General features: G+C 41.6%; 1 protein-coding gene across 1 annotated transcript in view; it reads right to left on the bottom strand.

Annotated features, from left to right (window-relative positions):
- The window catches only part of PITPNM3 (PITPNM family member 3), a gene marked incomplete at its 5' end in the record, with an annotated part of 86,119 nt that overhangs the window by 5,219 nt on the left and 55,489 nt on the right, over positions 1–25,411 (bottom strand). Inside the window, 11 exons of the mRNA XM_083350228.1 lie at positions 2,502–2,651; positions 3,776–3,924; positions 4,971–5,087; positions 6,238–6,354; positions 7,135–7,283; positions 7,567–7,752; positions 8,478–8,648; positions 10,922–11,094; positions 12,054–12,235; positions 13,233–13,352; positions 15,932–16,121. Of these exons, the coding sequence (XP_083206354.1) occupies positions 2,502–2,651; positions 3,776–3,924; positions 4,971–5,087; positions 6,238–6,354; positions 7,135–7,283; positions 7,567–7,752; positions 8,478–8,648; positions 10,922–11,094; positions 12,054–12,235; positions 13,233–13,352; positions 15,932–16,121 (1,704 nt within the window). The remainder of the gene's footprint in view (positions 1–2,501; positions 2,652–3,775; positions 3,925–4,970; positions 5,088–6,237; positions 6,355–7,134; positions 7,284–7,566; positions 7,753–8,477; positions 8,649–10,921; positions 11,095–12,053; positions 12,236–13,232; positions 13,353–15,931; positions 16,122–25,411) is intronic.

Here is a 25,411-nt window from a genome sequence, read left to right as displayed (position 1 = left end):
CTGCGAGGCCCTTGGACTGCAAGGCGATCAAACCGGTCAGTCCTAGAGGAGATCAATCCTGACTGCTCTTTAGAAGGCCAGATCCTGAAGCTAAAACTCAAATACTTTGGCCACCTAATGAGAAGGAAGGACTCACTGGAGAAGAGCCTAATGCTGGGAAAGATCGAGGGCAATAGAAGAAGGGGACGACAGAGAATGAGGTGGCTGGATGGAGTCACTGAAGCAGTAGGCGTGAGCTTAAATGGACTCCAGAAGATGGTAGAGGACAGGAAGGCCTGGAGGAACGTTGTCCATAGGGTCGCGATGGGTCGGACACGACTTCGCAGCTAACAACAACAACATGTGGCACTGCCTTTGTGTCTTAAGTATCTGGAGGCTTTAATTGTTACATAACTAAGCAGCCAGTCTAGGAAATAATGCTAAGAGACCATATTACACCTGTACTTAAAGCATTGCACTAGCTGCCAATTTGTTTCCAGGCAAAATGCAAATTATTGCCTTTAAAGCCTTATGATGCTTAACTCCAGATTATCTAAGAAAACTCCTTTTATGAAGCTCCGATCCTACTGAAAGCATCTGAGGAAATTTGCCTACAATGCTGCAAGTGGTGATTTGACTAAACTTTCTCTGAGATGCCTGACATCTTTACAATCTTTAAAAAGGCCCTCAGGGCCTTTTTTTTCATACAGGCTTCTACTGGTTGCTTTTACCGTTAGTCCTTGACTTACAACCACAACTGAGCCCAAAATTTCTGTTTCTAAGCAAGACAGTTGTTAAGTGAGTTTTGCTCCAATTTATGACCTTTCTTGCCATGGTTGTTAAGTGAATCACTGCAGTTCTTAAGTTAGTAACATGGTTGTTAAGTGAATCTGTCTTCCCCATTGACTTTGCTTGCTACAGGGCACTGCAACCATCATAAATATGAACCAGTTGCCAAGCGTCTAAATTTTGATCATGTGACCATGGGGAAAACGGTCATAAGTCACTTTTTTCAGTCTGTTGTAACTTCAAACAGTCACTGAATGGTTGTAAATTGAGGAATACCTGTACTTGTTAATATTAATTCTTCTTGTTTTATGTATTTGTTTTCATTGCTACTGTAACCATTCTTAAGGTTTTGATCTTAAATTTGTTTCATGCCACTGAGAAACCTGTTTGGTTTTGGTTTAGCCTGGAATGTGAAACCACTATTGTGGTTTATCAAACATGGCTTATGGCTTAGCAAAGGAATGGTTTATGACTAAGCAGATCTTGCCATTTCTTTGTGCCCCCGCAAACAAAATTCAGTAACAAAGTTCCCAGCCATTTGAGAGAGGAAATACATACAAGTTGTGGCTGCACCCTCTAAAAGAGTCAAAACACAAAATTGAACAAACATCTCCCCAGCTGTATTATCAGTCAACACGGGACTGAAGAGGGGAAAAAGGCGGGAAATTCCTCCTCCTCCCACAAGATGGCTTCACTCCTGTTTTGACCACTTGGTGGCAGGAGAATCACAGGGAAAAGTAGTGTGGGGGGGAAGAGTTTGGGGGTTTATCATGGAGACAAGGGGACATAATTCTGAATGCAGATGCAAGTTGAAGAAAAAAGTTCCACAGTTTAATACTATTTCATGGAGCCTGGAAGTTTTGCCTGGGGATATTTTGCTAGCACTCCTGCCATCAAGTGGTAACAAAATGTAACAAGGTATTTCCAAGCAGATATTTCCAAGGCCCAACTGATAGGAATATGCCAATGCATATTTTCATTCAGGAATGATTGTCACCTGACTGCTTTATTGGTAGACAAAATGGCCGGCCTTTCCAAAGCAAATCGAGAATTCTGTCTGGAAGCCATTTGCTATTTTCACTTGGATTGACTAATCTGCCTTTGTGCAGATATATCTTATGTGCTAGTTATGCTCTTTCCTCACCCAGGAGGCAGTCCAGGCAGTTACTCACCTCATGACTGGACTACTGTACTTCACTTTACTTCACTTTGCCCTTGAAGACCAGGCAGAAGCTGGTTCAAAATGCAGCAGTGCGAGCAGTAATGGGCACTTCTCATTGTGCCCATGTATCACCACTGTCATTTGGCTTCTGGGTACAATTCAAGGTGCTGATTGATACCTTTAAATCCAACATGGAATAGGACTTGGTTATCTGAGGGATCACCTTTCTCTGGTACATTCAGGCTGAGTGGGTGCACTCCAGATCCCTTCTGTTAAAGGCTGCCATCTTGTGGGACCGAAGACATGTGCCTTCTCTCTCTGGAACAACATCCCGCCTCCCCAGATACAGACACCCCACTCTCTCTTGCTGTTCTGAAAAGTCCTTAAAACCTGACTGATGTTAATGTGCTGGGCAGGGTGTGCATTGTTTTATAATGGTTGTTTTAGCTGGCTTGTTTTAATTTAGTATTGTTATATAGGCGACCCAGAATCTGCTGTAACAGGTGGCTATAATAAATTTAATAAAATAAACAAAAATTGAAACTTAATAGAATTGCGAGGTGCCCTTTACCTGACAACATCAACTGCTCCAGCTCTGACTTTAGGATCACTGCCCATAATGGAGACGCTGGCAGCAAAGGACCCATCAATGCTGAAGACAACACACTCCATTCCTCGAGGAAGGACCGTCAAGTAGCTTATGGCATTACTCTGATCTCCTCTGATGACCATGAAGGAACACAGAAAGCATATTATAATAGAAAGCCATCATATCTATTCACATGGCCTTATGTTGAGATCAGAAGAAAAAACCTTCAGAAAAAACCTTTCAGTTATGACGGTTGGTCATAGCTTACTCAAATGATACAGAAATTCCAAAAATGGTGTTAGTAGAGAGGAATAATATCCAAGCATATCTTCCTTTGTGGTCACATAGGTTTGCATGTCCCATCGTTGGGGAACAGCTGTAAGAGAGAGACATGCCTATGGACTAAGTCAGATCGCAGTGATCTGTCAATGTGTTCATTCCACCAGTGAGTCAGTCCAAGGACATGCATACCAAAGGAAATTTTTATTACCAAATTTCAATAGCAAAATTCTAGCTTTCTCTGATTCATGGTGATGTTTATCTTTATAACGGTAACTAGCAATGAGTTATAAGTATTCTAAGTTACTGTAATAAACAATTCTGTATTCATTACAACAACAATGGGCAAATTGTGGCCCCAAAGCTACAAGGAGTCCCATTTCATCCCCTTTTTGCAGCTCTTGGACCATATAGCAGTAAAACTGGATGCCAAGGCTTCCTGCTATGATTATGGTATGGTACGAAAACAGATGAAAATTGGAGCATGATCCCTAAAATAAGCATATTATAGTTAAATATAAATAATTCCGCAGGATCCAATCTGGGTCAGTCATTGGGACCAGAGGTTTTAGTCTTCTGAGTTTTTGGACTCGTGCTGGAGCCCATCCTCAGGGAACATCTAAAAAGCCACATATAACAGGCAACATATAAATACCACACACAGAGAACAGCCCAAAACACACCCTCTACTAGGAGAGAAGTTCCCTGAAGATGGGCTCCAGCATGTGTCCGAAAGCTCAGAAGACAAAAACCTCTGGTCCCAGTGATCGACCCAGATGGGATCCAGCAACATTATCCTGGGACACGTATATTCGCCTTCATTCATGATAAATAATTCCCCCAACAACTCCCAACCTCAAGCACGTGTGTTGTAAAAAACTCTTAACTCTAGAATTTGATTAACATTTTATAAGAGTAGGACATAGTCCTCAGTCTCTCAATAATTTAAGGATGTATTTATATTCTTCCAGACTTACCTGACCACCATTTTAATAGGATAGACACCAACAGCAAGTCTTTTGTCTTTGGGGACGTTGTATGAGATTCTACCACTACTATTGGTGATTTCTGTATCAAAATAGACCCAACGTCCAGAGGAAGGTTCGGTCATGATAAAGATGTCAACCTGAAAGACGAAAGAGAACATGTGATAAAATTCTTCTGTGGAATTAAAATGCAGTAATAGAGAAGTTCAGGTTAGGCCAACAAATTCCTCTCTACACACATACACAGTTAACATTAAAGTTCATGAGGGATATCATATTAGTCTCTCATAAAAAACTAGCTTTGCAGCATCTTAAAGCCTAAAACATTGATTATGGCAAAAGCTTTGAGGATTAGTAGCTATTTCAGCAGCATGACATCACTGACAATTTTAGTCGGTTTTAATAGAAGTACAAGAAAAGCTCGCTGCTCTGTACTGTTCTGTCTGCAGCTAAAGCTTGTGTCCAATTCTAGGTGCCACATTTTAAGAAAGACAATGCAAGATGAGGACAATCCAGATGGTGAGGGGCCTTGAAACCAAAGTCCAATGAGAAATAGCTGAAAGAACACAGCATATTTATCCTGAAGAAAAAACAATAAAGGGAAAATAATAGTAATGTTCAAACATCTGTAGGAATATCTCATAAAAAACAGAACAAAAATTTGAATCAGCAGTTAAAGGTCTTGCAGTTCTAGCAATGAGTAGGGCATGAGCTTGGTCCCTCCTATAATTCTATAATACATACTTCATGTGTGAGATTCACCCTCTAGCACTTTTAACTAAAATATTTCTGACAGTAGATTAAATGAAATAAATACTTTGCTGCCTGAAACTCTGTGGAATGTTTCTGAACAAAGTTGACAACTGTGGGCACAAAAAACAATGATCTTACTCAATGATCCTACAAGCATCCTCTCATACAGGGAAGGGCATGATTTAAAGTTATAGAAATCTTGTCTGCAGAAAAGTACAGGCCATGGGATCAGAAGCAGTAATAGAGAGGAGGTATTGAACTCATACCTAGTTTATAAGTTTGAAATATGGTCAGCTGATATGAGAATGCAGGACTATAGAAGGGCTTATGGTCTGACAGGGCTCTTCTCATGTTCTTGGGGGCTTACATGTCTTCAGTGGCTTAGGCTTACCAGGAAGGAGGGAGAGAGGGAAGGATGGCCTTGGAATGTTACCTTTTCTCCTGTTAAAGCCACCATGTCAAGTGGTCCATACATGAACCGGCCAACTAGCAACTGAACGCCATCTTCTGCAGCAATGATATCATTTGATCTGTGGTTTGAAGTTACATTCTGAAAAAGAAACAAGGAAGGGATTGAAACAATTGGATCACATCCCAACCACCACCCAATCTAGAAAAAAGAACATGTTAAAGAACAGACCCTTTAAGATTAGGAGAAACAACTCAACCCTTACATGTTGATATGTGGATGAGCCTTCTCGATCTTTTCCTTAACTATGTATAGGTGCGTTTGTGTCAGTGCTGACTTTTGGACAGGTTCCTGCCATTTGGCAAGATTTTGGAAGTGGTTTGCCATTGCCTGCTTCCTAGGACTAAGAGTGATTAGTCCAAGTTTTTTTTATTTTAATTCCATTTATATCCCACCCTTCTCCAAAGACTCAGGGCGGCTTACAAGCTTAGCAGTAGCCTTCATTCTATGTATATGCCTGCTTATTAGGGCTTTCACACACACCCCAAGCGGCATTATTACAAAGTCAGCTTAATTGCCCCCAACAATCTGGGTCCTCATTTTACCTACCTCGGAAGGATGGAAGGCTGAGTCAACCTTGAGCCTGGTGGGACTCGAACCTGCACTAATTGCAGGCAGCTGGTGTTAAGTTAGTTGGATTACTCAGTTAGCTTTTTGCCTAAGTTGGGACAAACTGATGATCTCATGGCTAGGCCTTCTGCCTTAATAACTACACCCAACTGGACCTCTTTCCTTAATTTAGACCTTTGAAAAATTAAAATAAAATTCCACTGAGGTTCACATGCACCAATTTCAGGCTTCGACTGCTGCTTTTATATTTTAAACAAGACAGGTTGATCAGAAACCCTTCTGGCTTTCTTGCCATATATTGCACCTTTGAAAAAATACCGTACCTGGCCACAAAAAGTACTTTCATCACTTCCTGTCTTTCAAATGCTGCACCGACTGCTGCTGTTGTTATTATAATTTATTATAGCCATCTACTCCCATAGACTAGTTGGACAAATACAAAATAATAAAAGCAATTAAAAAGATAAAACCCATAGGCAGCCCTGTCCAAAATATCAAGCAGTAACAAATCAAACCAAATCTGAAATGCATCCCCCATTTTGATGGAGGGACCACTGCTGCTCTTGTGTTTTTTTTAATTTTAAAAACTGTTTTAAAATGGCTTTGGTTCCTTTGAAAAATGCTAAGATATAGAGGGATTGGATGAAAGCCAATCCCGTACCCTTAGCTTGACTTGGGTTCTTTTGCGCAGCCATTTCTCTCGGGGATTTGAAGGACTGAGAGTCACCGGATCCAAACTGTTGCTTTCCTTGACATTGATGGTTTCAAACCTCATCACCTGAAATGAAACATAAATAGAGGAACTGCACTCAGCATAGTCATTCTGCCCAATAAGTTCAAAAATTTATAAATCTAATAAATAAATAAAATAATAAAATAAAATAAAATAAAATAAAATAATAAAATAAAATAAAATAAAATAATAAAATAATAAAATAAAATAAAATAAAATAAAATAATAAAATAAAATAATGGCATAAATAAATCTCCGTACGCCACAGGTTTAGAACAAAAGTTTTTGTTTTTTTTAAATCCCATTTATATCCCGCCCTTCTCCGAAGACTCAGGGCGGCTTACAAGCTTAGCAGTAGCCTTCATTCTATGTATATGCCTGCTTATTAGGGCTTTCACACACACCCCAAGCGGCATTATTACAAAGTCAGCTTATTGCCCCCAACAATCTGGGTCCTCATTTTACCTACTTCGGAAGGATGGAAGGCTGAGTCAACCTTGAGCCTGGTGGGACGCGAACCTGCACTAATTGCAGGCAGCTGGTGGCATTAGCCCACTGCTCCACCAAGTTTACTGCTTGCAAGAATTATCTATGGGGGAAATTTGCATAAATCTTTTTGGTATTTCATTAGTTTAACTGCATTTGCACCTTCTCTTACACTGAAAGTTTGGCTTGCCAGTTTTATCCATGCAGCAACTGCATAAGTTAAATGAGGCTGGGATTTCCTGCAAGGCCATCAGTTCAGTTTTGTGGCCAAGATGTAAATTGTGATTTGTGATCCACAGATCTAGAAAGAGGGAGAGCACACAAGGAAGACCTAGTTACCTGTCTCAGAATGAAAGCAACCACGTCTGTCGATTCCCAGTAGCTGGCATGGAAGAGATGTGGCAAAGCCACTGTAGGAAAGGCTGTGAGGACATCTGGACAGTACAAAACGTAATCTATTCGCTTGGCTCCCCACCATTTAGAAGTTACTGTGGAAAACAAACAGGCATTTCATTTGTCTATTCCACATCATAGAAGCTCCCCAGATCCTACCTGAGAATAACATCAGCCCGGGCGGGGGGAAGCAGAGTGAACTCCTCAGAAGGGAGATCCAGGGGCAAATGCTAAGTGTAGCAGTTGGCAAAGGCTTTTCTTGGTTTATTCCATCAAATTGCCAACAGTAAGCCAACCTAAAGCAGGCAGGACTTCACAAGGAGAAAGCTACTAGTAACTACAAAATGGCTTTCTAGTGTTAAAACTAATTGAACTCACTGTTTGCTATGTTGCTGGACAATAGGCTGTCCGATGAGCCAGAGCTCTCACTGTTGCTGCTGCCCAGACTCCCTCTTCGCACTTTCCCTTGTACAGCATTTGGAAGCGCTAAAGTCTCTTGCATGAAGGGTGACTTTGCACAACTATCTTCAACAAACAGGCTGCTATGGTACTGGAGTGTATCAGCTGTAAGGTGAGAAAGAGCCGAATCAGATAAGGGAGAATTTTTTTTTTTTTTGCAAGTAAAATTTCTGAAAAATAGTACCAGATGTATCGATCAGGATAAGGATTGGGGCAGAAGAAGAACTACCAAGCTCTAGGAAGCCATTTAGATAATTTTCCCCTATCTTATTTGATATTTCAGCCATTTATGTTTTTTTAATGGGCGTAGATATTATATGAGCAAACCCAGCAAAGGAGAACCACACATTCAGAAAGGCAAGCCAATTAATACGGAGTATGAAACATTCATTTCCTTGTTAAAACAATAACAAGTGGACTTTGGTATCATAATTTTAGGATACATGAAACACAATCTTGGTGAAATACAGGAGCTGGATGTAAATGGGAAGGCTCACCCCAGATCCTAATAACCAGGGTATTATGGGAATTAAAGTCCACATCTGGAAGACAATGCGTTTCTAATGTGTATGTACGTGCTGTATGTTTTCTAGAGGCAAACCTGGATGATAAGGGTGCATGGATGTCATGTTCTGGGCAAACCAGGAGAGAGTGCCCTGAAACTCCACTGACAGCATAAGCTGATTCTTGGCAGAGAGTTATTATTCATTCATCTCTGTAAAGATCATTTTATATAATTGCCTAGACGGCTGAGGCATGCAGAAGTACTTGGAAGACAGGCTACATGTCTGCAGCAGGTTGTGAACTGTACAAGCCAAAGACATAAATACCTAAGAGGTGGGATCTTCCATCTCCTAAGGGGTATCTCTGGTACCTTGGTACAGTACAGGGAGGCAAAAGATGGAATTTATTCTCTAGTAATGGCTCCAGTCTGGAGGCAGACGGGTCAGCTGAGTGGAAGAGGCTGTAAACTTGGCTGCAGGCTGGGTGTACTTGGCAGACTAAACACAGGGAGAAAGGATGACTCACAGTCAATATGAACTGTTTAAATGTATCTTCAGAGTACAAAAAAGAAAATACAAGGAGTTACAGACTTGTCATTGAATTTCCAAAGGTATAAAATTCCTATGGAAGAGTCAAGTACTTTGGAAACAATGGGAGTCAGTTCTGAGCTACATCCTGCCTTCTGCCTTGCAACCCATCCCACATTTTAAGCAAATATGTAAACAAAGCAATTTAGTTTTTTTAAAAAAAGAATAGCTTTTGCATTCAATCACTTTAGCAAGCCATCATTGAATCAAATATTTTCTTATTTTTTTAAAAAAAATTCCTTTAAATCAGGCCCAGTATACCCAAAAAAGCCACCTCCTGATATGCTAGATTTCACAATGGATACAATTTGGTGGGTATGGTATTTAAAACACATATCAAATAGAAATTCCATACTTCATACAATATTTGAACAAGGAGACTTTACATTTATTGTAGCTTTATTTAGTTATTTAGTTATATAAATTCTTCCTCTTCGTAATACTGGAATGGCCTGTAAGTTCAGAAAACACATAATGGTCCCATTCAAATTCCAGTCCAACAAATTAAAAACCATACTATTGTTTCCTCTCTGCCCACAAGCTAGCCAGAAAGGACTTCAACCGGATTTCTAATCAAATTTTTAAGATGGGGGTCACCATATCCCCTTTATACAATTTTACAGAGATAACAACCAGCTTAGCTCAAGTTTTTCTGTATTTTTAATTTGCTTCTTCCATCTTTTTTTTTCTTTACCCAAATAACTGAGTAAGAAATGAGAAGACAATTGCAGAATAGTAGCATAATAATTGTCAGGTCGGGGAGAGGAACCCATGCAGTGAAGGAAATGTGCATTCTTCGAGAAAATGGGTAGAAAGTATGATTCTTCTTTTTCTACTCTTTGATTTGCATTTTTTATGGTTGCAGAGGTAGTTCACCTCCTAGGGCAAGGGAATAAGACCCTGGCCTCCTTATGACTTGCCTTTCTTTGTAGCAGTGTAAATGGAAGGCATTTGAACATTTTAAACTTGTAATTCTTTCTACAGAGTTCTTAACAACCTTAATTAATTGCTTTCTGAACCACTGTTCTTTTTTAGAGTAAAGGAATTGTTCTACCACCTTCATATCCTACTGATATTAACTAATCAACATGCTTTACTATGCTATACTCTTCTTTTTAAATAAATGATTGTTCATTTCCACAATGACAAAATGAAAATATTGGATTTCTAAAAATGGAACTGCTAAGAGACCTGAATAAGGTGAATCTCTGTTAAAAGCAAGTTTTAAAAACAAATAATCAGCAAGAAAATTAACCTTGCAAGTTTCCTATCTATCCTGTGAAACTGATAAAAATGGAGTTGTTCATAACAATGAAGATATATAAACATGATGAACTACTAGACCTTGAAAAAAAACCCTTTATCATTCCCTAATGTCTCTTTTTTGTTCAAAAAACAAATTATTCCTAGCCTGGATTTGCTTTGCAAGACAAAGTTATCATTACTCAACATTCACAAAGAGACAATTCCAGCACCTGTCCATCTGTGTTTCATCACTAATCGAAGCTGTTATAGCAAACTAAATAGGAAACTGCGCTTTGAAAATCAGATTAGAATTTCCCCAAGGCTAAACAAAGAACAATCCAATGGTATTAATTGCTGTAGTAAGCCCGGTATTTTACACCAAATGTCTGCTCTGTCAGACCTGATTAATAAATCAGATAAAACTTCAGTGTTTAAAGCACATATTGGTCCACTGGTGAATAATTTCCACCGGCAATGGATTGATTCTTGTTATGCATTTGAAAAGACCTCTTAAAATAGATATTCAACTTGAATGACAAGAATCCACAAAATGGACTATTTTAGAAATCTTGATTCTGCACACAATGTTTGCAATGGTCTCAGTTGCCATTAAATAAAAATCTAGTCTTCAACAAGTGTGAAAAGGTGGGAAGAAAAGCATCATCATGAGAAGGACCTTCACTGCTTTGAAAACTGGTAAGATTTGTGGATTTTGAGATGTTGGATCTACTACTTTTTACGGAAAAAACCCTTTTCAAAAATAATTTCAGAAAAATAGCAGTAAAACACCTATACTCTGCACCTATACTCTGCCCAAAGAAGTTTGTGCTCTTTTGAGACAACCTGAGCAAACTGATCCTCATTCTATTCGGGGACATAAAAGTTTGGGCGAAAGCAGCCAAGAGTAAGCTATCTGTTAGCTGATGCGCATCACTCACCTTCTAGACTGGGCAGGACTGTCCTTCGCATAGCCAGCACCAAACCAAGAGGTGAACCGAAGAGGAAGAAATCGGACACTTCAAATTCAAATCGCCCCAAATTAACATCCAACGTGCTTGAGGTGTTCGTTGGGGGAAACTCTGCATCCTCATTCAGCATCGTCGAGTGGATGCTGGGAAAGAGAATAAGAAGAGTGAAACGACATGGCTCCATTCCACAATGATGATAAACTTGAGGCTGAAATCAACAAGATAAAGACTAATATGTTTAAGGGCTGTAAACATATTGGCAAGTGAACCAATGTATAAAAATGGGAATGGGTGCATTTCTGGACAAAACTTCAACACAGGAGGCAGAGAGAAGCAGGTTTACCTTCACCAACCAGGAGAACAGTTTAGCTTCTAGGAGGCCTTTGGATTGTTTATTTTGGAAGCAGGCAAAAGATTTTTGTTTATGTTTGTGAGTGTGTACTTTTGTGAGTGTCTGATGTCAGTTTGTTCCAAAACATTGTTCCTAAGGAAAGGACTAATTTCCTTTATCTAATCTACCCCAAATAAACGAGAATGAAAGAAGAGTTTATACCCCAAAATACAACATTCAGTTTATGCATAAAGGCAGCAACTCGAGTTTATGAATGCAGAGCTATCAGCACTAAAAATCTACAAACTTTCTAACACCTATTTTCCCCTCGGTTATAAGGTTTGTGCCTTATGTATAATTTACAAAACTCTGCAATATTATAAAGTACTATCTGAGAAGTAATTGGAAAACCTACTTTCATCATGGTACCTCACACATGGAAGGGGCTTCAAAGTTCACTTTTGTGTTTTTCAAAAGCACTCTCAAGCAACCTGAGTCAGACAGTAGATAAGTACCAAGACCAGGCCATACAGCCTACCAGACATTATCTACTCATTGCTTAGTTTACATTAAGTCAGGGGTAGGCAACCTCGGCTCTTTTATGACTCATGGACTTCAACTCCCACAATTCCTGAGTCAGCATAGCTGACTCAGGAATTCTGGGAGTTGAAGTCCATGAGTCATAAAAGAGCCAAGGTTGCCTACCCCTGCACTAAGTCTTGCTCCTGCTTGCTTGAACTAACACTTTCTTCATGCAAGGTTTTCAGTTACCTGGATAGGAAAACATGATGGTTTGTTATGCTATCGCAATCATAGTTGGAGCAGTCACTTTGCTTCCGAGGCAATGGTTGTCTGGGCTCTTCATTCTCCATTATTCCTGAGATATCAATGTTACTTTTGCTGAGGCGCTTGAGGTCTTCTAGATTTGAATCTTCAGCTGAAACAGGTTTATCCTAGGGAAAGAAAAAAATGTGTATGTGTCTGTTTATTTTAAATTATTATAATGATACACACGAAGGAGCTATAGTATTAATACAATTTTCATTTCCAAAGTTTACTGCAGTCAACAACATGCAGTCAGTTTTTAAAACTAACATAGATCTTTGGCAAAAATTTGGGGTCTTTGGACTATGAGGGAAAAACAATGACAGAATAATAGATTCCAGAATAACATAGTTGGAAGGGATGTTGGAGGTCACTAATCCAACTCCCTGCTCAAGGAGGAGACCCTCTACCATTTCAGACAAGTAGTACAGTCTCTTCTTAAAAGCCACCACCCACAAGTTTTGAAGGTGAGCTGTTCCACTGATTTATTTTGCTCACAGTCAGGAAATTTCTCCTTAGTTCTAGGCTGGTCTTCTCCTTAATTAGTTTCCACCCATTGCTTCTTGTCTTGCCTTCAGGCTGCTTTGGAAAATAGGTCGATCTCCTCTTCTTTCAGACAGCCCCTCAAATATTGGAACACTGCTATCATGTCACCCACAGTCCTTCTTTTCACTAGGCTAGACATACCCAATTCCTGCAACCTTTCTTCATATGTTTTAGCCTCCAGCCCCCTAATCAACTTTGTTGCTCTTCTCTGCACTCTTTCCAGAGTCTCAACATCTTTTTTATAATGTGGTGACCAAAACTGGATGCAGTGTTCCAGGTGTGGGCTTACTAAGGTTTTATAAAGTGATACTTATACTCCAAGTGATCTTGATTCTCTTCCTATGTTCATGCAATATCGGATTGTGTTGGCTATTTTGGCTTCTGCCCCACACTGCTAGCTCGTATTTCATATCAATCATACGAGATTGCTATGCACCTGTATTGGTGCATAGTGCACTTATACAGTAAGTTCACAGGAGTTTTATACCATTTAGTTTGCAGCTTTCCAGTTAGCAAAACTGCTATTGTAGATGATAAAATATGCAGTGGTTGCCTTCTCTGACATTCTCCTATGCATACCTGGACACTGCTGGTGCTGCCTCTTCTGCTGCTGACTTGGCTTTCATCTGCTAGTCCCGTGCTATAACAAATGGCATCGAAGCCCAACATTCCTCCCACACAGTCCCCCACAAGGCACACCTGGAAGACCAAGAAGAAGCACCAAGTTTGTGATTTGGTCCAATTAGAGAAGTTCACTTTGAGCCCTATGTTGTTATAGTTAAATACCATATTATGATTAACAAAATAAACTATTTCATGGCTATTTTTATGGCTTCACAGGATTGCCTGGTTCAAACAGCATCCTGGTGGTACCTTGAACTGCAAACCTTTTAATGTTTTTGCATCATCTAATGTGTGGTGAGAATCTAAAGCCAGACATAGGTGGACCACAAATCTTCCAGTCATACAGCAAAGACGTGAACATAAGAAGGATCTTACAATAGGCTACGGCTCCTTACACAGAGAGACAATATTTCCTGTAATTACCATACTAGAAATAATTAGTTTTCAATTTTTTGTATTCACTTATATCAGCTGCATTAATAAAATAAGCTGATATGGCAAGTTTCTGCACAATCAGTATCACATAGATGAGACAATCTTAGGAAAGGTTAATTCTTCCTTCCAAGCCACTTCCCTGGAGATAAACATGCCTACTTCAACTATTGTTTACTTATTATAAAAGAATTTAGCATTGGTTCAGGTCTACCTTTTTACTACCTGGTCAATTCTGAAGAAGCAGGCTTCTACTACACCATTATGCTAATTTATCCTCCTGCTTCTAATTCCCCAGACATCTTTTTTTTCTATTGCTTTCCTCCCAAGATTCTGTGAGAACTCAACCAGTTAAATCTGCAGTCCAGTCTGGCAGGTAAAGTAATATGATTTGAAAAGGAGAAGCTAAAGACCACAACTACTAAGCCTTTATTTAGTGTCTGCAAAGTACATCACTACTTATTAGTACAACAGAAGAGTAGAACAAAGAAAGAATGGGTTTTTTTTCTTCCTTGTGGGGTTTTGAAGAAAGTTAAGGAGGTTTTTTCCCCTCCTTTCTTAGCAGGACCCCTTTTATCTCCTCTACCACATAATATTTTTCCCATGGAAATGGTTTTTATTGCATTTTTGGGGGATGAATAGTAGAGGGGAGGAAAGCTACATCAGGGTGAGGCTTGGGAGGAATGGCTGATGTTGTAAGAAAACAGAATGGATGATTTTTGTAGGAATCATTAAGTTAGAATTCCAGAGATGATGATCTTCATTCTTCTCTAAAAGAAGTGAGATGCTGAAAAACTCACTCCAACAGACTGCCCCTCACTTCCTGAATTGCATCTATTTGACCATAAAATAACTATCTTTAAGAACTGATTCCCCCCCCCCCACACACACACACCTCTGCTCTCTCTATTTTTCAATATCACATCTTCTACAGTTTCCATTTGAGGCTTATTGGTTGGTTGAAACATGAAATAAACATAGAATAAACTTTAAAAAGTCAATATGAGTAACTATAAATCAGGGGTGTCAAACGCAATTTCATTGAGGGCCGCATCAGCATTGCGGTTACCCTTGAGGGGCTGGGTGGGTGTGGCCCTCTCCTCACAGCGCTGAGAGGCTGAGCCAGACGGCACAAATCTGAAGAGAAGTACAATGCTGCCCAGCCCCTAGCCTGCCCGAAGTAGGCAGGGCCATGTGCTGGCCACTTCCAGGCGATGGTGCATTTCTTCATTCCTCACAAAGGGTGATAACTCCCCAGCATGCGCCCAGGGAGCGAGGCTGATGCAGCAGGGGCCGGTCCCTCACTGTTTCCAGGATGGCTTCGTGGGCCACATGAAACCACTTCGCGGGCCGGATCTGGCCCCCGGGCCTTGTGTTTGACGTGTCTGCTATAAATGGTCCATCAATCCCCCGTTTACATGTCTCTAGAATTCCTCAAGTCTGAGCCAGCGTATTTATTTATTTTTATGCATTTATTTGTATCCCACCATTACTACTTATATGAACAACTCAAGGAGGCAAATGTATCCAACACACCTTCCCTTTACTATCTACTCCTCAAGAACAACACTGTGAGATGAGTTGGGCTGAGAGTGACTGGGCTAAAGTCACCCAGCTGGCTTTCATGGCTAAGGCAAGACTTGAACTCATGGTCTCCCACTTTCTAGCCTAGTGCCTTAACTAGTAGACTAATTTGGGTAGCATGAGATTTCCTTTTTTAAAAAATTTCACAATTAAGCAGCAAGTTAGGCCTGTTAAAATTTTTAAGAGACAACACCTATTTCCTGAAGCTTTCCAAGCACCAATATTTGTAAGAAGTGAAATGGGGTGGTGGTGGAAAAATCCACTCGACTCCTTCAAATGACCCCCCTCTATTATTTACCATGCCTCTGTAGCCCTCAGAAACTGGGGGGGGGGAAGTGTGGCCTCTGTCTGAAACATAGATTTCCTTTCCATTTAGATCAGTCCACAAGCTTCATATCATCTATTTCAAATACCAAGGTTTCAGGAAGCAAATTATACATGGGGCAAAAGTGCAAGGAGTAGGAGCCTGATGTATTGTTTAATTTCTTATTTTGTGACAAGTAGCAGTGGAGTATTTTCTGATTAAAGAAATAAAGAAGGAAGTATATACCTCCCGTGGAAAAGCAATTTTATCAGTTTCAGTGTACTGATATAATGATGTCTTTTAGATTTTCTAGCAGGAATAAGAGTGGTCATACCTGCCCATTAAAGCCTGCCCCATCAGGAGATCCAAGAAATTCATTATAAACTTGGTTGGCTCTGCTGATCACCATGGCAACTGCATTCTGGTACTGAGGAGAAGAGATCGCCAACAAGGGCAAGGCAGCCAGCGGGATGTGATCTTCACTGCTACTTAGAGATGTCTCATCGTAACTGTAAGGATTCAGGCTAAAGAAAAAGAAGGGGATGGCAATGCAAATTATCCACCATTAAGAACAGGAGCATTATAAATGTTGGTTACATTGAGGGTGGAGAAAAGAGACGGCAATTTAAGATGAACCAGGACACATTCAACTGAACTGACATTAGTCATCCCCAATAGGCCAATTCTTCAAAAATATTTTGAAGACCATCCATTTCCTGGTAACAAGAAATGTTACTTTTTTGTGTGTGAAAATAGTACATTTTCATAAATATGTTTGTTAAGCACCTGTTTTTAAAAATACAAACTCCAGTAAGTTGCCCATCCTCTCGTGACACTCTCATATCACTGCCATTCTCTCTATGGGCCTCTATAGCAGGGAAGGAATTACCTCTAAAAGAGCAGGTAGTTTCCTTGAGTCTCTCGCCTTGAACTTTCCAGCAACCTACAGCCTCTTTGTCTGTTTCTGCTAGAGCGTGCCTACACTCATGCATACCATTCTGCCTGCATCTTACATACTAATGGAGAGGATCTTCCGGGTGCTAGTTGAGATGGACAGTATCCTGACCCCTGTGAATAAGATTTATCATGCCACAAACTCAACTTGCATTATATTCCTAATGCACTTTGCCCTATTAGCCTACAGTTGGTCAGGAGCTCATGATCCTCAGATGAAGGCAAGGTAGAAGAAGGGAATACAGCAGGAAATTAGCCTCTCCAGCTTAAAAATGAAGGACAGAGACCCAAATGGATGCAGAGGCATGGGGAAGAAAAGTCATATTCCTGAGATCTCAAGGGAACTGGCATTTCTGACAGAAAAACTCCAGCGCTGGCTTGATGTCATCACCATGCAAGTGTCCAACACAGAACTGGGATATGGTCCCACATTGTACAGCGTGAGAAGAGAAAGCCTTTTTTTATGATCGCACCAAAACATGGGACTAACTGACTGGAGAGACTCTCATTAAAGTCTTTCATTAGTTGATGAAAGTCTTAATTAGGAAGAGGAAGACATTTGATTTAACAGCATGTAAAATTTAATTGCGGTCTTATGTTTGCCACTGTTAGTTTAATTTTTTCATTAATACATACTATTTTTTTATGGAATGTTCACTCCAGTTGGTTTCAATTGTCAGCTGTTCCAAGAGAAATGTCAGCCCCACTAAATAAGGGGAAAGTAGTTAAAGAAAGTAATTAAAGAAGAAAAAAAATTTTTTTTAAAAAAGTGAAAGCCTGATAGTGAAGTCAAACAACTTTGAGTAAATTGAGAAGGGAAGCAATTATTGCATCAGCCTCCTTACTTTGGTAAACCTGACTAGGGAGGAAAGATATTTACTCTTAGTGTGAACAATTTTTGGAGACTAATTGCTAAGAATTTTTGACAAAACATTGTTATATAACACACACACACACACAAAGGGAAAGGTGAAGGAATGAGGAGGCATGGGCAAATGAACAGTTTAGAAGTTTCTGTAGTTGTGAAAGAAACTTGCTAATTGTACATTCTTTTGTTCCTTGCTCTTCACACATCTTGTACATTCTGCTTGTCAGCACAATGCAAATTCCAGGTGAAAAAAGGATGGGAACAATCATGCCCATATGGCTGTGCAAAACTCACCAATAAAAATGTGGGTCCCCTAAGAAGCACCCACACCAACATTATGGAAATACTGAGCTATCAGTTCTCAACAATCATGGTAAGACAGGGCTCTCTGTGAAAAAGGGCTGGGAATACCCCACCACTACCCTTGCGAAAGTCAAGGAAGGAGAGAAGCATTTCACAGGCTGCTGAGCTTTGCAAGAATTAAAGGTTTTTCTTTCGTTCAATTTACAGATTTTGCTTCACTATTGTTCCCCGGAAAAGCATGTCTGTCTCTCTTCTATTACTTTTACTTTGTGAATGACCAATCAGATGCCACAAGGAGGCAGTGTGGCCCAGCACTTGTATAGGGTGGAGGAAAATTTTGGCTTCTGGGTGTCCAAACAGGGCCTACAGCAATAGAGAAAGCTGCCTTGTACTAATCCGGACCATTTAGCTTAGCTTAGTACTTAGTCTGTGCTGACTGGCTGCTGCTATACAAGATTGCAAGGTTTCCAAGCTTTATCTTGGACACTGGGATTGAATTGAATTCATGTATACTATTAGTACCACTTTACAAAGCCTTAGTAAGACATCCCCCTTGGAATACTGCAATCAGTTTTGGTCACCGCAATATAAAAAAGATGTTGAGATTCTGGAAAGAGTGCAGAGAAGAGCAACAAAATTGATTAGGGGGCTGGAGGCTAAAACGTATGAAGAAAGGTTGCAGGAATTGGGTAAGTCTAGTCTAGTGAAAAGAAGGACAAGGGGAGGCACAATAGCAGTGTTCCAATATTTCAGGGCTGCCACAAAGAGGAGGGGGTCAACCTATTTTTCAAAGTAACAGAAGGCAAGACAAGAAGTAATGGATGGAACTAATCAAGGAGAGAAGCAACCTAGAACTAAGGAAAAATATTCCTAATGGTGAAATCAATTAACCAGTGGAATGTCTTGCCTTCAGAAGTTGTAGATGCTCCATCACTGGAGGCTTTTAAGAAGAGACTAGACAGCCATCTGTCTGAAATGCTATAGGTCTCCTGCTTGAGCAGGGGGGTTTGAACTAGAAGACCTCCAAGGCCCCTTCCAACTCTATTATTCTACGTCCTGTGTTTTAATTGGGAGCTGTTGAATACAACAGATGCTAGATTCTGAGCTGCATCCCTTCCCATTCCAATTTGAAGCTCTGGAGAGTACACCGTCAGCTGCCTTCAGCTGGAGAGGATGCCAAAGGTTCCAGAAAAATGCTCTTTTGAGCTCAGCCACTCATATTACTCCTCTCCATCTAACAAAGACAACAGCTGCAGGGCTTGGAACTTGGGAAAAGTTTTACAGAGCCCGAGAAAAGAACTTTAAGTTACAGCTCAAAGGAAGATATAAAACAAAATAGGACAGCCCAGAAAAATAACCATCAATTTCCTGCTTTCAGATCAGGAACCTCTAAAGCAAAAATGTAGAGCAGCAAGATGAGGAAAAGTTGGTCAGGCACCTTGTCGGGAACTCTCTGCCTCCCATGCTGCCGACACAGGTTCGTGTAAAAAGCTACAATTGAGAAAATGAGCTGGAGTGACCGAAGCAAGCAAACTAGTAAGAAGCCATTATCAAACTTTTATAGGGGGAAATGATCCTCTGTCCAATGTACAGTGCAAAAAATTTCCACCCAGCTCATAAACACTAGGCACTGTTTTTCACCACACTATTTTAAATATTAAATGAGAGATATTATAAATTGTACCATGCCGGATTGGCTTGCTTATTTCAGGAAACGATATGAATTTCAGCCTTCTTCAACTCTGTAGCTCTTAGTGCTTTCCCCTGTTTGCTCCATTCCAACCCTTTCAAAGTCTGCTGCTTTCCTGTTCCTGTCTTCTCCATTTTACTTTCCTTCCCTCCCACTTTTTAGTCTTCTGTCCTTCCTCCCTGTCCTTCACTTTCCTCTTCCCTATAATTAAGGGCAGGGGTAGGCAACCTCGGCTCTTTTATGACTCGTGGACTTCAACTCCCAGAATTCCTGAGCCAGCTTGGCTGGCTCAGGAATTCTGGGAGTTGAGGTCCACGAGTCATAAAAGAGCCAAGGTTGCCTACCCCTGATTAAGGGGCTTAAGCAATGTCAGTAGGACATTGTTCCCTTAAAAGCTTAATTACTGCTACAAAACCTCTTTGCTGCTTTCTATCAATAAATTGACCGTCTGTATTGTAATTCTGATAATCTCTCAATGATTAGTGGACTTTCAGATATCATCTGTAGTTCAAGGCATGTACCCGCTGAAATCTAGCTCTCTGAGATATATCAAGAAGCAAAATATCCCTACAGTAACGATGACCATGCAGTAGCTCAAAACCCTGCAAAGTTTCGGTGGACAACTATATTATTTAAAACACATTTGGTCTATTAATTAAACAGGTTAATAATTAGCAATTAGACTTCAAGGTAGACATTGCAAGGTGGGGAAAATACAGCCCTTCCCAGCAATAACACTTCTTCCCAAATACGGGTTCTAACCTAACTCCTCTTAATCAGAAATGGGCTGGAAATGTGAGAGTTGCAGTTGCAAGACCATCAAAAGCTACCATTCTAGGAAGGCTAATCCAATTCAGCTAAGACCTTCTCAGTTGCACTGAGCCACAGCATTGTATTTGTGCCCCCACAATGTTGTCTTCATTTTGTCCCCAGTCTACAAGTAAGAGCCTTAATTTGTCCTCTGCTATTCTGGGGTTAAAAGTAGCATTTCCATCCTTATTCTGAAATAACCAAGGGCTGCCTTGAAATGTAAAGGCCTGGTAGGGAGCAGAAGGAAAGGTGTGCCAGCAGGAAGGAAATGGAGTGAAAACTAGAGCAAGCATCTTAGGATATGATGGCTTTGAGAGGATACAGGATCTATGAGTGCCTTATGACTACAGGTAGGGAGAAAAGGGAAAGAAGAACTCTGTTGATGGGACCTTCAGCATCAGACTTCCCTCTTCCATGCTGCAAAAGAATGGCCAAAGTTGCAAAGTAGTATTCTTTTTCCCCACCTGATTATATTATGCCAACTCACAAGGGAAATGACTAAGTTAGGAGCACATTCAAATCCACTGTTTCACTTCATCAGAGAAATTCTGCAAGACATCAGCCAGGCTTTCCAGGAAGACATTTGAGGGCTGGAACAGATGTTCCTAAATTTAACTCTGCAGGGTTAAATGAATACACACAAGTACTGCTTAAGATGTGGCGAGAAACACTAGTTTAGGGAGTTTTGAAAAGGGGCTTCCACAAACTCACACAGAGAAGAAACTGGCCTATGAACATCTATCCACAAAAGCTAAGTTAGAAGATTCAGAAGCAATCTTCGGAAAATCTGAATGCGTTATATTAATAAATAAGAGAAGATGGGCAAAGACACTGAACTGACTGTTAGAAACGGAGTCCTTGGCTTTTGTTGGAGCACAGTCTATGCCACGGCTTTTCAACTTTTTCACCCATTGTACCACTTTTAGGATATGGAAACATCTGGGTACCACCAGTTGCCTAGCAAATTGTCAAAAACTTGATGACCAAAAAAAAGGGGAAAAAAGTGATGAAGTATAGGTAGTCCTCGATTTACAACAGTTCGCTTAGTGACTGTTTGAAGTTACAATGGCACTAAAAACGTTTTCCCCCAAGCCACAGCTGAGCAAGACACCTGCCTGCCCGCCCAGCAGTGCTCTTCCTCCTGTCCAAGGTTTTCATTGTTGTGAGCATTTCTGTTGAGGGTTGGCAGCGGGGGTGGGGTGGGGGTGTTTGGTTTTTATTTCCCCTCCCCTCTGCTGGGTGGTTGCAGCAGGTTTTGGTCACTTCACATGACCCTGGGACACTGTGACCGTCATAAATATGAAACAGTTGCCAAGCATCTGAATGTAAATCACAAGACCCTGGAGATGCTGCAACATTCCAGCTGATCGGTGCTTCTTCTGGGCTTAGAAGCGCCAGGATCAGCACCAACTCCAGCTGGAGCCTGGCGCTGATCCTGGCACTTCCAAGAGAGCCCTGACAGCCCCGAAGAAGTGCTGATCCTGGCACTTCTGCTGAGCCCTGACAGCCCTGCAGCTCCAGCTATCTTTTGCTCAGGTTTGTGCGGTGCTGCCACCGGTTCAGCTCACTCCCCTCCCCCGCTACCACTTTTCTAGGATGGTCACGTACCACCTGCTAGGTGCTAATGTACCACAGGTGCATAACGTACCACTGGTTGAAAAGCCCTGATCTATGCTATCTCCTCTTAGAAGCACATTTTTCTTTGGAAAACAGCAAAAAAGAACTCTGGGATAGTCTGGAAATTATTTTGGCTCTAAATATCAAATGGGGTGGTGTGATGATCCAGCAGTTAAGATGCTGGGCTTGTCAGCTAGCAAGCCCAGGTTTAAGACCCGAATGTGGCATAACAGATGAGCACCAATCTAGTTCCTGGCTACCCAGTAGTTCGAAAGCATGCAAATATGAATACATAAATAGATACCACTTTGGTGAGAAAAAAAACAGTCCTCCGCAATGTCATGCTGGCCACATGGCTGTGGAAACGTATTCAGGCTCATGGCCTTGACATGGAGATGAGCAACTGCGCTCTACTGAAGTGGCTGGAACAGACCACTCGAAGACAGCTGGTAACTTCAACAGATTTATTAAGACAGAGCGAGCAATAACAGGAGCCTTTCGGCTTTTTATAGTCTGGCGCCGGTCATCTGGTCCAATCGCCGGCCGGTCTTTTTCCCGCTTTGCTTCTGCTCCAATCAGCTCCGCGGAATGCCTGACAGTTCGGTTCCTCGTGCTGGCGGCATGTGTTGCTTTGACAGCTGAAAGCTGTCAACTAGTGCGCCTGCGTAAGTCGGGAGTTTTGACAGCTGTCAAAACTCCCTCGTGTTCGGCTGTCAAACACTTTACCTCATGTTCGGCTGTCAAACGTTTTTCCTTATGTTGCGAACCAATTGCGTTAACACATTAAATGAACTATATACATATAATACACCCCTTACCCTTCCCCTGGATCGTTTCCACCCCCGTGTGTTTGTTTGTTGCTCCCTGCCCATTCATAGTCCTGTAAGTAAGTCGGTGGTTTTCTCGATCGGCTGGACCGTCGTGGGGGAGCCTCATCTCCGAGTTCTCCTTCCTCCTGCGGTTGTTGTGGCTGTGCCTCTTCGGATGGCAGAATACTAGGTATGAAGGGGGTTAAAAGAGGTTGTTGAGATGGTAGGGGTGTGTTTTGTGGCTTGCGGATTCGTATTTGGTCTAGGTGTCGCCGTAGTTGGCCTTGTGTGTCAGAGTGGATTAAGTATGAGACAGGTCCGGTTTGCTTTATTATGACCCCTTGAATCCATTTTTGGTTGCCGGTGTAATTTCTTGCCCAGATAGTTTAGCCTGGGAAAAAGGTTCGTGGTGCGGATGTTGGAAGTTCTTGGTCATTAGGAGTTCTATCTGGGTGCAGTCTGTCTAATCTTGTTATTAGCCTCCTGCCCCATCGAAGCTCAGCTGGTGATTTTCCGGTGGTGGTGCCGGGTGTGGTGTGTTGGGCTAGGAGGAATTGGCTGAGGCGTCGGTGCCAGTTCCCTTTTATGAATTTATTAAGTGCCTCTTTTGTTGACCTCACCATTATTTCTGCCATGCCATTAGTCGACGGGTGGAAGGGTGCTGACGTCACCAGTCTAATACAGTTCCTCGAAGCGAACATCTGAAATTCACGAGAGGTGAATTGTGGGCCGTTATCGGAAACTATGACGTCTGGGAGGCCATGTGTTGCAAAAACTTTCCTAAGGGCTTGTATAGTGGAGTATGTTGTTATTTTATTTAGGGGTATCACCTCGAGCCATTTAGAAAAGCTATCAACAATTATTAAGAAATTCTGCCCTCGTATTGGTCCCGCAAAATCTAGGTGGATACGGGACCATGGGTTTTTTGTTGTTTCCCATTTATGGACTGGGGCATGGGGTGGTTCGCTTCTTGTTAGTTGGCAAGTATAACATCCCCCTACATGTTGTTCTATGTCCTTATCAATTCCTGGCCACCATACATAACTCCTTGCAAGTAGCTTCATTTTTACCATCCCCGGGTGCCCTTCGTGTAAGGTTTTTAATGTTTGTTGTATATTTGTGTGTGGTATCACCACTCTATTTCCCCATAGTAGACAGCCTAAATGAGAGGTTAGTTCTGCTTGTCTGGAAAAAAAGGGGAGAAATGTTTCTGCTGGGCATTTGTGTGGCCATCCTGTCGTGACCCATTGCAGAACCCTGCTGAGAGTTGTATCCCTAGCGGTGTTGTCAGCAATGATTTTTGCTGTGAGGGGAAATTCTGGTAATTCATTGATAGCCAATATGTTGCCCGCGGGGGCTGGGTCTGGGTCGTGGCGACGTATGGGAAGTCTGCTTAGGCAGTCTGCATGCCCTAGTTCCCTGCCTGGCTTGTATACCAATTTGTAGGAGTATGCTGATAGAAAGGTTGACCAGCGTAGGATTCTAGGGGACAATATTTGTGGGGTCGTTTTGTCCCAGGTAAATATGCCTAATAGGGTTTTGTGGTCTGTGAAGATAGTGAAAGGTCTGCCATACAGATAGTCATGAAATTTTTTAACCCCGGCGACGATGGCCAGGGCCTCCCTGTCAATTTGAGCGTAATTTCTTTCTGTTTTAGTCAGAGTTCGAGAATAAAATGCAATGGGTCTTTGGGTGTCGTCCTGGTCCAGGTGACTCAAGACTGCCCCTATCCCGTATGGGGACGCATCGCAAGCGATGCAGACGGGGGTGTCCTCCTGGAATAGGGTGATAGTGGAGCTTTTACAAATGATGCTCTTGAGTGACTGGAAACTATTTTCATGCACTCTTGTCCAGGTCCAGGGGTTGCCCTTGTCTAATAGCCTATGAAGTGGCTCTGCAATTGTAGCCTTGTGGGGGAGGAAGGCGTGGTAAAAATTTAATAGTCCCAAAAACGCCTGAAGTTCCTGTTTGTTTTTGGGGCTGGGGGCTGCTTGGATGGCTTTTAGTTTGTCATTTGTAGGGTGAATGCCCTGGGCATCAATCTTGTACCCGAGGAATTCCGTAGAGGGAACTCCTATAGAGCACTTTTCTCTTTTTAGTTTAAATCCGGCCGTTCGGAATCGCTCTAGCACAGCTGACAGCCTGTCAGCCAGAATGGCTTCTGTTTCTCCGGCGATAAGTACATCGTCGAAATAAGGGGAGACTCCGGGGATTCCTTTTAATGTTTTTTCCATAATGCTTTGGAAAATGCCTGGGGCGGTCGAAATGCCAAATTGTAGTCTTGTCACTTTAAATGCTCCGCGGTGTGTGACAATTGTCTGAGCGACCGCGGTGTCATCGGTCACAGGCAATTGCAAATACGCCTGCGTGAGATCTAATTTCGCAAAAATGGCGCCGGAGCGAATAGAAGCCAGGACGTCCCTTACTGCTGGAATGGGGTAAGAGTGGGCATTGAGTGCTAAGTTTAGCGTCCCCTTATAGTCTGCGCATATTCTAATTTGGCCATTAGGTTTCACAGGTGTTACGATGGGGGTTTCCCAACTGCCCCCGTCAGTAGGTTCTAAAACTCCTAGTTTGACAAGGCGTTCCAGTTCGTCCTCAATTTTTTGTTTGAGGGCGAAGGGGACCCGCCTGGCCCTGATTTTGATAGGTTGTATGGCGGGGTTTAAATTAAGGGCGATGGGAGGGCCTGTGTATTTGCCTAAGGAACCGTCGAAGACGTCTGCATACTTTCTGCAGACGGTCTCAAGGTTTGACGTTTCT

Source organism: Vipera ursinii (assembly GCF_947247035.1).
Source record: "Vipera ursinii genome assembly, chromosome: 1".
NCBI classification, from domain to species: domain Eukaryota; kingdom Metazoa; phylum Chordata; class Lepidosauria; order Squamata; family Viperidae; genus Vipera; species Vipera ursinii.
Note: the sequence above shows the minus strand (reverse complement) of the source record. Positions and strands in the feature narration are given on the sequence as shown.